Raw genomic sequence first — 15100 nt, 5'->3', positions numbered from 1 at the left:
CCCCATCAAATTCTCCGTGTTCTTTGCTCCTGCTTCAAGTGGGTGGGACCCACTGAGAGACAAAGACTCGCCCACTGTTTCTGCAGGTCAGTCGGGTTTCTGCACATGATACAAGCATGTCTAGGTGATGCACATCTGATGCATTCAGGGAAAAGCCTGGGTGTTAGAAGAAAACCAAGGAGCCAAGAAGCTCCCAGAGGAGGGAAAGCTCTAAATGATGGATTTTCCTGGGTCACTGGGAGTCGCACCTTTGCTCTCCCGCCTGTGATGGGAAGGATGACTGTATTGGAGGAGATTTCTGCTGTGTCTTTAGAGGCAAGCATGCACATGCCCTGTGGGCTTGGGACTGATGCATTCAGAAAAAAGACTACGAGGCTTTTTACAGGTGTTGCATTTCATTCTGCATTCCTTCTCATTAGCATTCAGTAATGAAAGCTGAACTGTCAATTTGAGTGTCTCATCCTGGAGGGATAAACGTAAGAATATGACATACGTTTTCCTCAGGGACTTTCAGCTAATTGTAGAGATAGTAAACAATTTTATCAGAGAGGAAGGTAATAACTAACATTTGTACTCTAAAGTAGATTTTGCTATGTTGTGCCCACATTTAAAAATAATGCATATAGGGCTTCCCTGGTGGCGCAGTGGTTGAGAGTCCGCCTGCCGATGCAGGGGACACGGGTTTGTGCCCCGGTCCGGGAAGATCTCACATGCCGCGGAGCGGCTGGGCCCGTGAGCCATGGCCGCTGAGCCTGCACGTCCGGAGCCTGTGCTCCGCAGTGGGAGAGGCCACAATAGTGAGAGGCCCGCGTACCGCAAAAAAAAAAAAAAAAAAAAAGAAATCTATCCATATCTGCATGTATATCTATATTATATAGAAAAAAAGGCCCCAAATGGGCTGTACATTAAAATAAATGTTAATAGTGATGAGAATTCAAATTATTTTTTAAATTATTTTCAGTATTTTCTATATCTTCCTCAACAGATATATGTCGTTTATATAAGTCAATAACCGATTAAGCTTCTGAAGCCTCTGCAGCATTTTTTTTTTTTTTTGCGGTACGCGGGCCTCTCACTGTTGTGGCCTCTCCCGTTGCGGAGCACAAGCTCCGGACGCGCAGGCTCAGCAGCCATGGCTCATGGGACCAGCCGCTCCGCGGCACGTGGGATCTTCCCGGACCGGAGCACGAACCCGCGTCCCCTGCATCAGCAGTCGGACTCTCAACCACTGCGCCACCAGGGAAGCCCCATCTGCAGCATGTTTATACATGCTCTCTCATTTGATCTTCACCATCACCCTGGAGGTCAGTCACTCATAAACCTCAGTGTCATGGACATGAGAAATGGAGGACACAGACAGACAACTCAGGCACCAAGGAAGTTAAGTGCAGAGAGATTACGTGATACGTACAGCGTAGCACAGGTAGCAAATGGCGAAAGCAGGAGAAATGGAAGGAGAATCGGGAGTGCTTGAATGAAAGGGGACTGTAAAGATCCCTGGACATCATTAGGTTTAGGGCAGGGCATGGCTTTTTATTTCAACCTGGCTCCCTAAACTGAGTCCTGGTTCAGTTTTTATCAGACTCAAAGTTAGGGTCACAGTGGCTATGTTCGGCTTTGAGACCAGACAGTCTGAGTTTGATTTCCAGCTCTAGCCCTGCCTCGCTAATTAACCTGGATGGTTAATTACGGACTCAGGGCCTCAGTTTACCCATCTGTAAAATGAGGCAAATACTACTACTAGTTACTGTAAGGATTAAATGAGTTCATACATGTGAGATCCTTTATATGGGACAGTCTAAAGAGAAACAACTTTTTAATTGGTTAAATAAACAACAGATCATGAAGGAAAACCCTCATAAAAAGTGTATGGTCATAGGGAGGACTCAACAAATAGTAGCTAATATCCTCCACATCTTCATCCGCATCGGTGCAGGGCTGATGAGGACCATGGCGGGTGGAAGGATATCTCTGTGGCTTTCAGAGAGACAACTACCTTATCCCACTGCAGAGGCAGCACCTTTTGATCTTACAGGGCCTGGGACAAGATACAGAGGCTAGGTCAGTACAAATATATCTGACATTAAACTCTCAATGACAGTATTATCATTTTGAGATATATAAACACAGATTGTAGTAATGATAGATTATGTTTCTTAATAGCTAGAAACATACTGATGTGTATCAAATGTGTATAGATGTATACCACCAAGTGCTGATAGCTATAGATCAGGAATGCAAAAAGAATGATAAAGTTAATACAGAAATATGAGAAAGTTTGTGCTGGTATTATGGGATGGTTCAGCTCTCTATTCAAATCCATACCAACCCCTCCCTCTTTATTACAGATGTTTGGAATCTGTGTGTATACTTAGATGTTCTCTCTGATTTTACAAGGTGGTAAGGCAAGTGATTGCCGTTAAATTAAGAAAGATTGTTTTGTCTTCGAAAGACCTTGACCATGAGTCTGAGCGTGGGGTGTACTGTAAGGGTTAATTCCCTCAGAACTGGAATTAGTCAGAGCTGTCCTACTGAAATAGGAGTACCTGCCTGCTGTTGACCCCCACTCAATGCATGAAACCATTGATTAATAATGTTGCTTTGTAAACATTGAGTTGGAGGCGTTTCAAGGAGATTTGCACCAACTGTCAGCATTGTTTATTGATAATAGATTGATGATTTGCAGCTGGTCTTGATGAGACACTTGAAGGGCTCTGCTGTTGAGGCTGGTTACCTAGCAGGGATGTGTCTACAGGACCAGCAAAATATTCAAAAACACCAGCTAGGACTCTATCCCGGAAGTGGCCTGAAATACTGCGGGTTGAGTTTAGAAGATTACTCAGAGAGAATGTATGATGGAATCCTCATGGCTTTGCTCTCCTATTCCTAATTATACTGAGTCCTTCAGTTCTTACACAGGTAGTTTGTTGAAATCCCCAAATACTGGGGGGCCAGAACCTGTCATAAACATCCCTTCTCCCGCTTCTTTTCCAAAACATGTGAAATGTGTTTCTTTGTCATGTTTTACAGACCCCCTGGCTGTGGAATACAAGACACTGCTGGTACAACTACCCCTATCAGGTAAGGACACATTACCGTCTGGGTTTTTACACATGTAAAGTACCTTTCTTAGGTCAGCGCCATGGTTTCAGGCAGGTCCCAGCAGGTTGGGCAGCCACTTTGCTTGCCTCCCCACCCCCCCCCCCCGCCATACCCCCTGCTGCTTAATGGTGGACACAGCCTAGTGAGAGAGGTAGTTTGTGTTAGAATCAAAGCTTGAGCAGATGGAGGAAGTGTGGAAGGTGCATTTGCTGGAGAGTAAGATACAGTCACATCAGAAAGTGGATAATTCCTTTTCTTTCTTTTTTTTTTTTTTTTTTTTTTTTTTTTTTTTGCGGTACGCAGGCCTCTCACTGTTTTGGCCTCTCCCATTGCGGAGCACAGGCTCCGGACGCACAGCCTCAGCGGCCATGGCTCACGGGCCCAGCTGCTCCGCGGCATGTGGGATCTTCCCGGACCGGGCATGAACCCGTGTCCCCTGCATCAGCAGGCGGACTCTCAACCACTGCGCCACCAGGGAAGCCCGGATAATTCCTTTTCTAACAGCCAGTCTGCTTTGGGTCACTGAGGACCGGATAACAGCCCTGGCCTGTCTCGGCACCTAGCGGGCAGAGCTCAAGGGAGGGGCTGGAGCTGGCGTGCTGAGTTTGGTTCACTCTGTGGCTTAGGAGCGGCCTCTAAAGATGTAAATAAAGCACTATTTCCTTGAACTCAGAAAAATGGGCTTGTCCCATTACATGTAGACAAAAATAGCATCATTGAAAATGAGCTTAAAATCATATCCCAGACAGGGAGCATTTCAGATCCCTGCCCACAGACATACCTTTGCCTCTGTCCATGAATTCAGTAATATTAGCATGTGTTGTGGTCCCTAGCTCAGTTACTATTGGAATATTAAAGCTGGGACTGTTCTTGAAATTTCTTGCTGAAACATTTCTAGAATTTCTAGTTCATTTGGGATATATTATTTAAGGGAAACAAATACAACCAGGTATTTTAGTGATAAAGAGACGGACATTGTGATAAGCAATTTGGATTTTTGAGTTTGGGATTCTTTGGGTTGTCTTTTTAGATGCGTTTGGTCTAACAAAGTTAATGGGAGCAGGTGTGCCCTGCAAGTTCTCTGCAAGTTGCAATAGCGGGTAGGGTTTGGTGTTGGCTACCCCTCGGGTAGGTTCAAGGCTAGGGACATGTTGAAATGGGGATTCCAGTTTGCATTTCCATCTCTTTCATGTAGTGTATTCAAATTAAGAAAGACTAAATCAGCAACATGACATGGTCAGAGAGAGCTGAACATTCCAGGGCTATCTGATCAAGACTAAAGCAACGTTGAAAGCAATGACTTACTGTACACACTTGTAATTCACAGGCCCAACTGCTGTTTACTATCTTAAATACTTGGAATATTGTCATTTACCCCTCTCTTTGTGCCCTGCAATGGTATACTGAGTGGAGAGGATCCTGTCCTCCTGTGTTTTGTCGACAAAGATGAATGAGGGGAACAACTGTTTTTCTTGATGTCCGCGCTTAGAGTTGGTAGTCAAGTGATTGCTCACTTCTTGCGAAAGTCACTTATTATGCTGCTATTGGTTTACAAAGCATTTCAGTTTCAACACCTTGTGTGCAGCGGTGTGGAGGTGTTCATGTAATGAGTTTCAGAGGTCTTTCATTCATCCTGGGAAAGCAAGTTGTTTCATTACAACTCAATGAAACAATTAAAAACAACTCACCAAAAATGGTTTTTTAAAACTCTGTTTTGTTTTTATGGATTTATGTGCAAAATAAATATTACTGACTTCCACTGCTTCCCTGAGCTTCTCCCCATTCCTGGACCTGTGAGGCAGGTAGAGCAGGTGTTACCTCCATTTTCCAATAAGTAAACGAAGGCCCTACTGAAGCTGTGGAGCGGGGACTCAAACTCAGATTCCCTGGCTGGGTGCCTAGTCTGGTATCTCTTAGCAGCTTCCTTGTCCCCCTGACCTTTTAATAAATGTTTTTGAATTATCTTTTTTTTTTTAATATTTACAATGTACAGAACATTTCCTAAAGACAAGAAAGCTCCAATTAAGGCAGAATTTGAAACTATGTCTCAGTGACCCATAGAGTACTCCAGTTTCTTTCACCTTCCCTGGTCCCTGTGCTGTGGAATCTCACAGGAGTTGTCCAGAGTCACTCTTTCCGTGTATATGTTAGAATTTTTTTTCAGGTTGCCTAAAGGAATCTTTAGAGACTCATGTCTAAGTACCATAAATGCAATTGTTAAAATGAGTGGTGAATCGGGTACCAATGCCAGACGTTCATACTGATTGACACTTTTTTAGTTGGAGATGAAACAAAGCTAATGACATCAAGCTGTGGATTACAGGCGTCCTTCAAAGCTCCCTTATCCACAGAGAGAATGGGGCCAGAATTTGTAGAGGCGTAAGACAATGTCACTTTTCAGTACTGAGCTTGAGATGTTTGACACACAGATTTGGTTTCCTATTAATTATTAATCTTGCCTTTTTCTCTTTGATCCTCAGCCACTCACGCCTGACCTTCACTACTATTATATCCTGGAGCTGTCGTTTTATTGGTCTTTAATGTTTTCCCAGTTCACTGATATCAAAAGAAAGGTAAGAGTGGGTGTGTTGTAAAGGGATTGTAAACAGGTGTCTTTCATGGCCCTAGGCAGATGGATATAGAGTCTCAAAGGCACTCACTTCTGTTCTCCCATCAGTACTGCATTAGTACAACTTTCGGCATTATTACAGAAAATTCTCTACTTTTGTTTGTGCTGTTTTATATTTTATTCCCATTGTCTCTTCACTCTCCCCCCCCCCCACCAAACCTAGTGTTCTTTTCTCCATGAAAAAGTATAACAGTGAATCTTAACAGCATTAATTTCCTCTCAGTCTGATTCACAAGTCCCTTTGTTCTCCAAATTAAAGAAGAAAAATTGGGGCTTCCCTGGTGGCGCAGTGGTTGAGAGTCCGCCTGCCGATGCAGGGGACACAGGTTCGTGCCCCGGTCCGGGAGGATCCCACATGCCACGGAGCGGCTGGGCCCATGAGCCATGGCCGCTGAGCCTGCGCGTCCAGAGCCTGTGCTCTGCAATGGGAGAGGCCACAGCAGTGAGAGGCCCGTGTACCACAAGAAAAAAAAAGAAGAAAAATTGTATCTGTAGCTCCTGGGGAGAGAGTAAAATCTCAGTGTTCCAGCCCTATAGAATGAAGATTTCCCCAATTAAAGAGTTATCTAATGTCAAAATACATTAGGAAAACACAGCATTCCTAAGCGAACTGTGGTCTGGTTTTCACCCCTCCCCTCCGCTGGAATAGCTTTTGCTGAGGGTACTCTTAACCTCTTAAGTGTTAGACCCACTCATTCTAGTTCTCATCCTACCAGCTTCTGGGCAGAATTGGCACTTTTGGCTATTCACTTTTTTTTTTCCATGAAGCTATTTTCTCCAGGTTCCCATATTTGGATCATTCCTTCAAGTCATCTTTGCTGGTCTCCACCCCAGTGCCCCGTGCTCTGCATACTCGCGTGCACCAGGGTCTGGTCCTAGATTACAGGACATCATCTTCCTGGGTGATCCAGGTTCATACCCTCCAGCACTGTCAACCATAACTTCTATACCAATAACTCCCAAATGGTTCTCTCCTGTCCCAAATCCTCTCTGGGTCCACACTTCCGCAAATCTAATCTTAAGTGATAGTATTGTGTTCTTCTTGTTATTTTATCATTTAATCCTCACAACCGCCCGAAGACTGATCACTTGTTATTACTTATTATTTATAAGTAATAATAAGTAATAACTGATTGCTTATTATTTATTTATTTATTTTCCTTTTATTATCACTTATTATTTATTTTCCTTTTATGAATGAGGAGACTGAACCTTACAAAGTGCTCCCGACCGAACACATCATCTTGTCCTAGTCTTGTTCTTCCTCCAGTAATCTTTATCACAGGCAGTCATGTAAGCTAGACGTTTTCCTTCGCTCTCCTCTTTGCCACCCCTTGTACCTACTTCCTTAGTATCACTGACACGTTTAGAGTCCTCTTTACTTTGGCTTAATCTGTTACAACGGCCTCTTAAATGGCACTCCTATCTAAATAGTCATTCTTGTCTTCCTGCCATCTAAGAATTCTGTTTCTCAAACCTTAAGTCAAAGCCAAGCTACTTGGAGTGATATTCAGGGTTGTCACCACGATTCAAACCCACCTCTGTAGTTTTATCGCCCACCCTTCTCTCCCTCTTTTGACACACACACATGTCTTAGTTACAGATATCTTCTCACCATTGTTCAAACACATTTTTTTCCCATAACATCTTTGTTTTTTACAAGACCTTGCCTGTGGCTAGAATCTACTCTATTCCCCTTCCTCCTAGACCAGACCAAGCCCCAAAGCAGTCTCTTCTTTGAAGCCTTCTTCATTCCCATGGTTTTTGACCACTTCTTCCTCTGTGTTTAGTTTACCAGTGCCCAATACTTACCATATTGTACTTTTTAATGGTATGGTGACCTGCCTGTCTCCCTTCACCAGACTTGGAGGGCAAAGAGCAGGATGTGTTCATCTTTGTATCTCTCGTGACTGTCAATGCACCTGCTTATGGTGGGACTCAGTAAGTTTAGGGTGAATGAATAAAGGGACTCATCAGAATGTCTTCTCCCTTACTCATGGCTATCTCCCAGGCTCCTTTGCAAACAGGACTGTGCATTGTGATAGAATGAAATACTATAACATTCCATTTCTTGGTTACATGGGTAATCTGCCAAATTGTAAAATATCCATGTGGCAGCTGAAAAGCATTTAGGAGTCTACAGCCCTCGTACCTGCATCGCCTCCCCAGGTACGCTCCTGCCGCTCTCCTGTGGCAGTGGCTTACTTGGTTGGCAAAAGGCTGTCTTTCCTGACAGCATGGTCTTAATGTGGTATATGTCACCTGATTCTCAGAAGTGGACGGTCCCTGCAAGAGCTAAGGCTTAGGCGTAGCAGATAACTCATTGACACGCAAAGTTTGTGGTTCCCTTACTCATTGCGCCAAATGCTCTGGGTCCATTTCTCAAAACGTTTAAAGATCCTTGAGTGATGATATGCCAATTAGATCTCATCTCTCTTATATGAGGAGCCTTGTTCATTCCTGTGGTCAGTACTTGTAGACTGATGGTCTCCACTGTGCCAGGCCCATTGTGCATTTTATTTATTTATTTATGTTTGAAATCTTTAGTTGTGGGAAAAATGCAAAACATAAAATTTACCATCTTAACCATTTTTAAGTGTGTAGTTTAGTAGTGTTACACACATTCGTGCTGTTGTGCAACCAGTTTCCAGAACCCCTTTCATCTTGTAAAGCAAACTCTGTATCCATTAATCAACAGTCCCCCATTCCCTCCTCACCCAATCTCTACTCCTGGCAACCACCATTCTACTTTCTGTCTCTATGAATCTGACGACTCTGCGTACCTTATTTAAGTGGAGTCACACTGTATGTGTCCTTTTGTGACTGACGTATTTCACTTAGCATAATGTCTTACTCATCATGTTGTAGCATGTGTCAGAATTTCCTTCCTTTTTAAGGCTGAAGAATACAGATTGTATTTTCTTTTGAGGAGCATTTTTTCCAGGTAGTCACAGAAAACAGTTGTATAACAAAGAAGGAGTCTTGACTCTTCTTCTGGTCTTGTAGTTGGGAAAATTGATGTCCGATGAACTTATGTAAAATTTTCAAGGTTGTGCCATGTGGGAATCAATTAGAGCCCAAGTTTACCAAGCGAAGGTCCATGATTCACTCATAGATGAGATATTGTCCACAATTCTTGCCTTGTGTTGCCTGGCCATGCTCCTGACATTAGAGATAGTAGGCCTTCTGCAGTTCTTTGCCATTTTATGAGTTCCTCTTTTGCTTAATGAGAATTAGGGATGCCATCTCAAGTCAAAGAGATTAATGAAGGCAAAACTGACTGTTACTGGGCCCCCAAGAGCCTAGTCCTAGGGAGCCGTTGCTGCACCAGAAGTCACCAAGCCCCTCTGCTTGCTTGAGCTTCCTAACATGCATTTACCATGTCTTTTCACTGAGCCACGAGGACTCATAGAGGCTCTGTTGTTTTAAGCCAAATGACCATCTTCTTAATAGTTACTATAAGTGGATTATTTTCAAGGGTCAAAGTGTATAATTTTCTATGGTTTTAACTTACCTTGCGTCAGTGTAGAGAAGGCCTTCAAAAAGGGGCATTTTTGCAGTGAGGTCCACGGAATTGATTTAGACCTGTACATATTGTCAGTGTTTATAAATTAATGATACATACGTTTTCCTGGTCAACGCTAATAGCTTATTGTAGCCATCTGGCACCCCTCCCTTCTTCCCTTGGTCCGAGTACCTTTGCAGGTTCATGGTGCAGCTGGCTTATTCTTGTTTCTTGCACAAAATGGGAATTTGGCTACTACCGTACGTGCTTGTTACTCCACACAGGTTTTAATAAGGAAGGCCTTCTCCTCTGTTGCCACCTCTCATTAATGAGTTGTAGCCCATGCTTTTCTCCTTCGCGTCTTGCTGACTGTTACTGTAGGTCCCTGCTGGTTCCCTCCTCACTGCCCTCCCACCCAGAGGACCTGCCATTCCAGCCATCAGCGAGGATTTATGGTATATTGTCCTGCCAAATACATCCCCACCTTCTATGTGGCAACTGTTAACTAAACCCTCACCCTCTAAAAACAGCCCGCCTCCTAATTATAGAATAGAGATGTTTGAAGACATCCATTGACAACAGAGCATGGAAATCAACTTCTGAAGGCTATCCGTAGGGTTGTTAAATAGAAAGGTTATGGGGGGGCTTCCCTGGTGGCGCAGTGGTTGAGAGTCCGCCTGCTGATGCAGGGGACACGGGTTCGTGCCCTGGTCTGGGAAGATCCCACATGCCGCAGAGCGGCTGGGCCCGTGAGCCATGGCCGCTGAGCCTGCGCGTCCAGAGCCTGTGCTCCGCAACGGGAGAGGCCACAACAGTGAGAGGCCCGCGTACCGCAAAAAAAAAAAAAAAAAAAGAAAGGTTATAAAAATATTTCTACAGTTGCCTTATTAAATGACAATGAACTTGAACAGCCATTTTCAAATAGCCACCAGAATTCATAAACGTTTGATCCAAATGCACGCCTCCAGCTGTTAGAATCAGTACCTTAAAATATGAAGTTCAGAAATAACTCTTAGTGACTTAATTGGTTCATGAGTCTTTCTAAAAATGGCTTTTATATTCACAAACTCTTCCCCTCTAGAAACGTCCTAGTACTGCCGTCTTTTTTTTTCTTTTAAGTGCTCTGTTTCCAAATAGAATCTGGAGTTTAAAAATGATGGTGGGATAGGAAGGGTGGGAGGGAGGGAGACGCAAGAGGGAAGAGATATGGGAACATGTGTATATGTATGGCTGATTCGCTTTGTTATGGAGCAGAAACTAACACACCATTGTAAAGCAATTATACCCCAATAAAGATGTAAAAATAAAAAATGATTGGAGAACTTTCATCCCTGTGGTGACAGAATGCACTGTCTCTCTTGATCATTTCCAGGGTTGGTACTTATTTGGTCAGTGACGATATACATACTGTTAATCTCCGCAGAGGGAAGGGACTAGCTAAGATGTAGTCATTTAATATAATGGAATTAAAATTTAAGTATTCTATTATATGCCACCAAGGTATATATATATATATATCTTTGAAGATTTTTCTTTCCTTCCTTACTTTTTACTTCTTTTTTCTGTCCATTCCTCTCCTTCCTTCCCTTCCTTCTTTTGTAAAATGAAATAGTTAAGGTACCTTATTCAAAAACAATAGGTATATTCTTGGGATTCACTATTGTTTGAATCACCTTTTATTTCCCAAGGCTTAATATTTATTAAGATTCTGTCTTTTAGCACCTGTTTACCATGAGTATTTCTCCCGTACATCTACATTTTCTAATGGAAGCTAATAAATATGACTGTGATGGAGCTCAGAACAGCTTGCTTGTATCCAAGCCCTGTGTCCCTTTTAACTAAGCTGCTGTTGGGCTTGATGGCCTGGGCCCTTGGCCAGTGAACCTTGCTCGTGTTCGGGGTCCTTTGCAGGAAATCATCTATGGCCGAGTTCCAGGGCCCAGCGGGTAAAATCAGCTTGTTGCTCTTTTGGTCTTTAACCTGAGAGAAAATCTACATCTCATAAAAGATCCCTAAGAGAGAGAGAAGATGATGATTAAGTTTAGCAAGAAACTTATTGACAGGCTTGTGTTTGCTCTTTAGTAACTTGCATAGAAAATAACTGGTGTTCATTGCTATGAGCGCTTCAGCTGCCTTTTGAGGGCCTGCCATGCTCCAGATCTTTCCTGCTTCAATTAGCTTTAGGGTAAAAAAAAAAAAAAAAAAAAAAAATGCATGTTTTGATCATTTAATAAGGAAGCAGTATGGCATAGAATTAAATAAAACAATATCCGTGAAACCATCTAGTACAATGCTTGACAGAGCTCAGAGCAGTACCTAGCACATAATGACCAAAATTGGGTTGAATCAAAACATAGTGCTAAGACCAGAAACAAATCAAAAAACCTCCCAAACTAGTGCTCGCAAATTTTCGTATTTTTGGTCAATTAAAGTGAACAAGATTAATTAGGAAAAGGGACTAACTTAAGGTTGCCAACGTTTTACTTTTCCTAGTAAGGAAATTTTAAAAGTACCTACCACTTACTACCATCAATTCATAAAAGAAAGAACATGTTAATATTTTAAAGGAGAAAAGGCACCTTGTAATAAAGGACAATCCTTTCCATTTATCATTATGAAAAAGGTTTTATCTCTCATTTTGTTCTAGACTGGGGAAAAATTATGGGTAATATGGCTTCTTAGAGGGTAAAATCATGGGCTCTGGAGTCCATCTACCTGCCCAGCACCACTTCTAATTTGGTGTGACCTTCAGCAAGTTACTTTCCCTCTCTGTACCTTTGTGTCCTGATCCAAAGAATAGAGTTCATATAACTGACCTCATGGGAGTGTTGAGAGCATAAATAAGTGACACATGCTGTTGAAACAGTGCTTGGCACATAACAAATGCACCATGTATGTCAGCTGTTAACTGTAATCATTAATATGATTCACCAAATATTGCCAGCTCTCTACTCTCAGGCACATGGAGGATTGTACTCAGCCTTGCCCCTTCTTGTGGTTGGATGGGGCCGTGTGACTGGTAGGCTGTAAGCAGAACTGACTCCAGTCAGTAATGTAATGTAATTGCTGGTGTGAGACCCACTAGAGTCTCTTTTCCCCTCTAGTACAGCGATTGGTAACATTTGAGATGGAGGCTGCTCCATCAGTCTGGGTCCCTAAGTGATGGTGATAAACAGAGTGCCCTTTGTCCAGCCAATTGGTAACACGTAGTAAATAAGAAACAGGCCTTTGGTATAAACCACTGAGATTTTAAGGGCTTTCTTTTTGCCTCATAACCTAGCTTATCCTGACTGTGCAGCTATTATTAATAAGCTGATTATCATCTCCTAGAACAATTTTTGAAAATCATTTGTCTATATAGCAGTTCTCAAAGTGTGGTCTGCAGACACCTGGAGATTTCTGAGACCCTTTCAGGAGATCTGCAACATTAAAACTGACTTCATCATAATACTAGGATGTCATTTGCCTTTCTTACTGCATTGAAATTTGCACTAATCGTGCTAAAGTAACGGCAAAACTGCTAGCAGTGGCACCAAACAGTATGAGTAGTTTTGTGTTCCTCGCTGCCGTGCGCTTGCAGGAAGAAAAAAAATGTCAGTTTCACTTGACAGTGCTCTTGTTGAAGCAGTAAAAAGTGTTAATCTGATTAAATCTCTATTCTTGAGTATACATTTTAAAAATTAGTTTGTGTGATGAAATGGGAAGGAGGCATAAAGAGCTTCTGTGGCAGAACACTGTACAGTGTGCTCAAGAAAAATCATGTGTAGTTAGTGGTTTGCATTGAGGGACGTACTAGCTGCTTTTTTCCCCCAGAGAATCTCATTTTTACTTGAAAGAATGACAAACTATGTTTATTCCAACTTGTGTATTTGGTAGACGCATTCTTGAAAAGCACAAAGTGAACTTTTCAAGGTTGTTTCAAGTAAAACCATTGACATTATTTGTTGTCAATGATACAACTCAAGCTTTCAAGAAAAAAATTAGATTTTTAGAAAAGCTTATGTCCAACAGCAAGACCTTGATAGCGTCTCAATGCTTAAAGACTTTTCTCATGAGATTGATAGTGATGTTAGTAAATGTGATTTTTAAAATACTATGTGACAATCTGTCTCATTAACTCCGTGAGCCAGTATTTTCCAAGTGACAATGCATGATGCTCCAGAATTATGCCTGAGTGAAAGATCCACTCGAAGGTCAAGACAGACCAAAGGATTTTATGGAATAGAATATGAAAAGTTTATTGATATAGTTTTCAATTCCACATTGCAACTAACCTTTAAGAATATCCCTCTTGTCAAGTTTTGGTACAGTATCAAGAAAGAATATCCTTAACTATCTGAAAAGACTATTAAGGTACTTCTGCCTTTTCCAACTGTGTGATACCAGATTTTCTTTATAGACTTTAACCAAAATAACAGGGAAACATATTGAATATATATGCAGTGATGAGAATCCAACATGAGTCAGACATCAAAGAGATTTGCAATCATGTAAAACAAGGCTACTCTTCTCATGATTTTTTTTTTAATTTTGGAAAATACTTTTCGTAAATATATTATGTTAATTAATATATAATGAACTTCATTTAAAATAAATGAATAAATGTGTTTTACATGTTTTTTAAATTTCTCAGTTTCCATATCCAATGTAAATACCGATAGATATGACCCACATAAACGAACACTTTCTGGTGTCCTCAATAATTTTTAAGAATATAAAAGACTCCTGAGACCAAAACATTTGAGAACTGCTCATCTAGATTATTTTTAAGTCTCTCCTAAGGAGATGACTCTCGGGTAGTGCCTCAGATTGTATCAGCGTCTCTTTTCTTTGCTTGAAAAGCTAAAATCATGCCAGATGACATCTGAACATCCCGAGAGGGATGGCGGATGATGTAGAATTCTCTCTGTGTAACCCCAGTGCTGCTACTTGCAGACACAGGCAGGCAGGCCACTTAACCTCTCTTTCACAGAGGCACCAAAGTGTTCTGTGTGTCCACTTGTGACTGGAGTAGCAATATCCTGCCCTTGAAGCTTAGGTTTCTTCCGAGGCATATATTCCTGACTCTGGGTCCTCTGTCCTGTTTCTCTCTCACTACAGTGACTTCAGAATCAAAGAAGGGAAGAAGAGGCAGTTCATTTTAGTAAGCCACCATTTGTGATCAAAGCATTGCAACCTAGGGCTGTGTGCAGGCTGGTGGGCCAACAATGGAACAGCATTGTCTGGGAAAGAAAAAATATTGTATGGGGCAATTTTATGAGATTTTATTCAAAGGCTGCCTCAACTAGTAGCTTATTCCAGCAATCAAACTCCCAGGTGCCTGGCCAGGCGAGAGGCTCTTAAGTGTCTTTAGATCTCACAGTTAGATGACCAGCCCCTGGATAGCCCTGGGGCAGTGCAGTGGCACATACTGCTCTCCAGGGCATGAAGGGTGACAGCAGGAACCTCTTCTTCCAGCGTGGTGCAAGGGGCCACATCATCACCACATTACAGAGAGACGACTCCCAGGGCCACACAATGCTGCTGGTCCAGGGCTCTGGGTCCTTAAGTCTGGGGCCTCAGGGATCCCACCCTCTCTCAGGAGGTGCCACTGATGCTTGGAAGGTATCACTTTCATTGGGAGATTTAGTCATTCTGCTTCCTTTGGGGAGTTTCCCATAAGTCATCCTAGGAGTCTTGGGAAAACACCTACTTTGGCTTGTTATGGCTCTAACTCCCTGACTTGGTGAATTCCCTCCATTTCTATCCCCTTAAATATAAACAGACCCATCTCATATCGTTCTCTTTGGCCTCCCAAGAGGAGAAAGCTCTTCTACTCATGGCTAATCCTCACCTTTGCTCTTAATCCCCCTTTTCTTCCTGCC

At 42.3% G+C, this 15100-nt stretch overlaps 1 protein-coding gene across 4 annotated transcripts in view; it reads left to right on the top strand.

The window, feature by feature from the left end:
- CERS6 (ceramide synthase 6) overlaps positions 1 to 15100 on the top strand; it is a 322884-nt gene that overhangs the window by 237522 nt on the left and 70262 nt on the right. For all 4 annotated transcript variants that reach the window (XM_073807612.1, XM_019922828.3, XM_073807613.1 and 1 more), the window contains 2 exons: positions 3031 to 3081; positions 5583 to 5675. In XM_073807612.1, coding sequence (XP_073663713.1) covers positions 3031 to 3081; positions 5583 to 5675 — 144 coding nt within the window. The remainder of the gene's footprint in view (positions 1 to 3030; positions 3082 to 5582; positions 5676 to 15100) is intronic.

Source organism: Tursiops truncatus, chromosome 7 (genome assembly GCF_011762595.2).
Source record: "Tursiops truncatus isolate mTurTru1 chromosome 7, mTurTru1.mat.Y, whole genome shotgun sequence".
NCBI classification, from domain to species: domain Eukaryota; kingdom Metazoa; phylum Chordata; class Mammalia; order Artiodactyla; family Delphinidae; genus Tursiops; species Tursiops truncatus.
The sequence above is the reverse complement of the archived record's forward strand: the minus strand, read 5'-3'. Positions and strand labels throughout refer to the sequence as shown.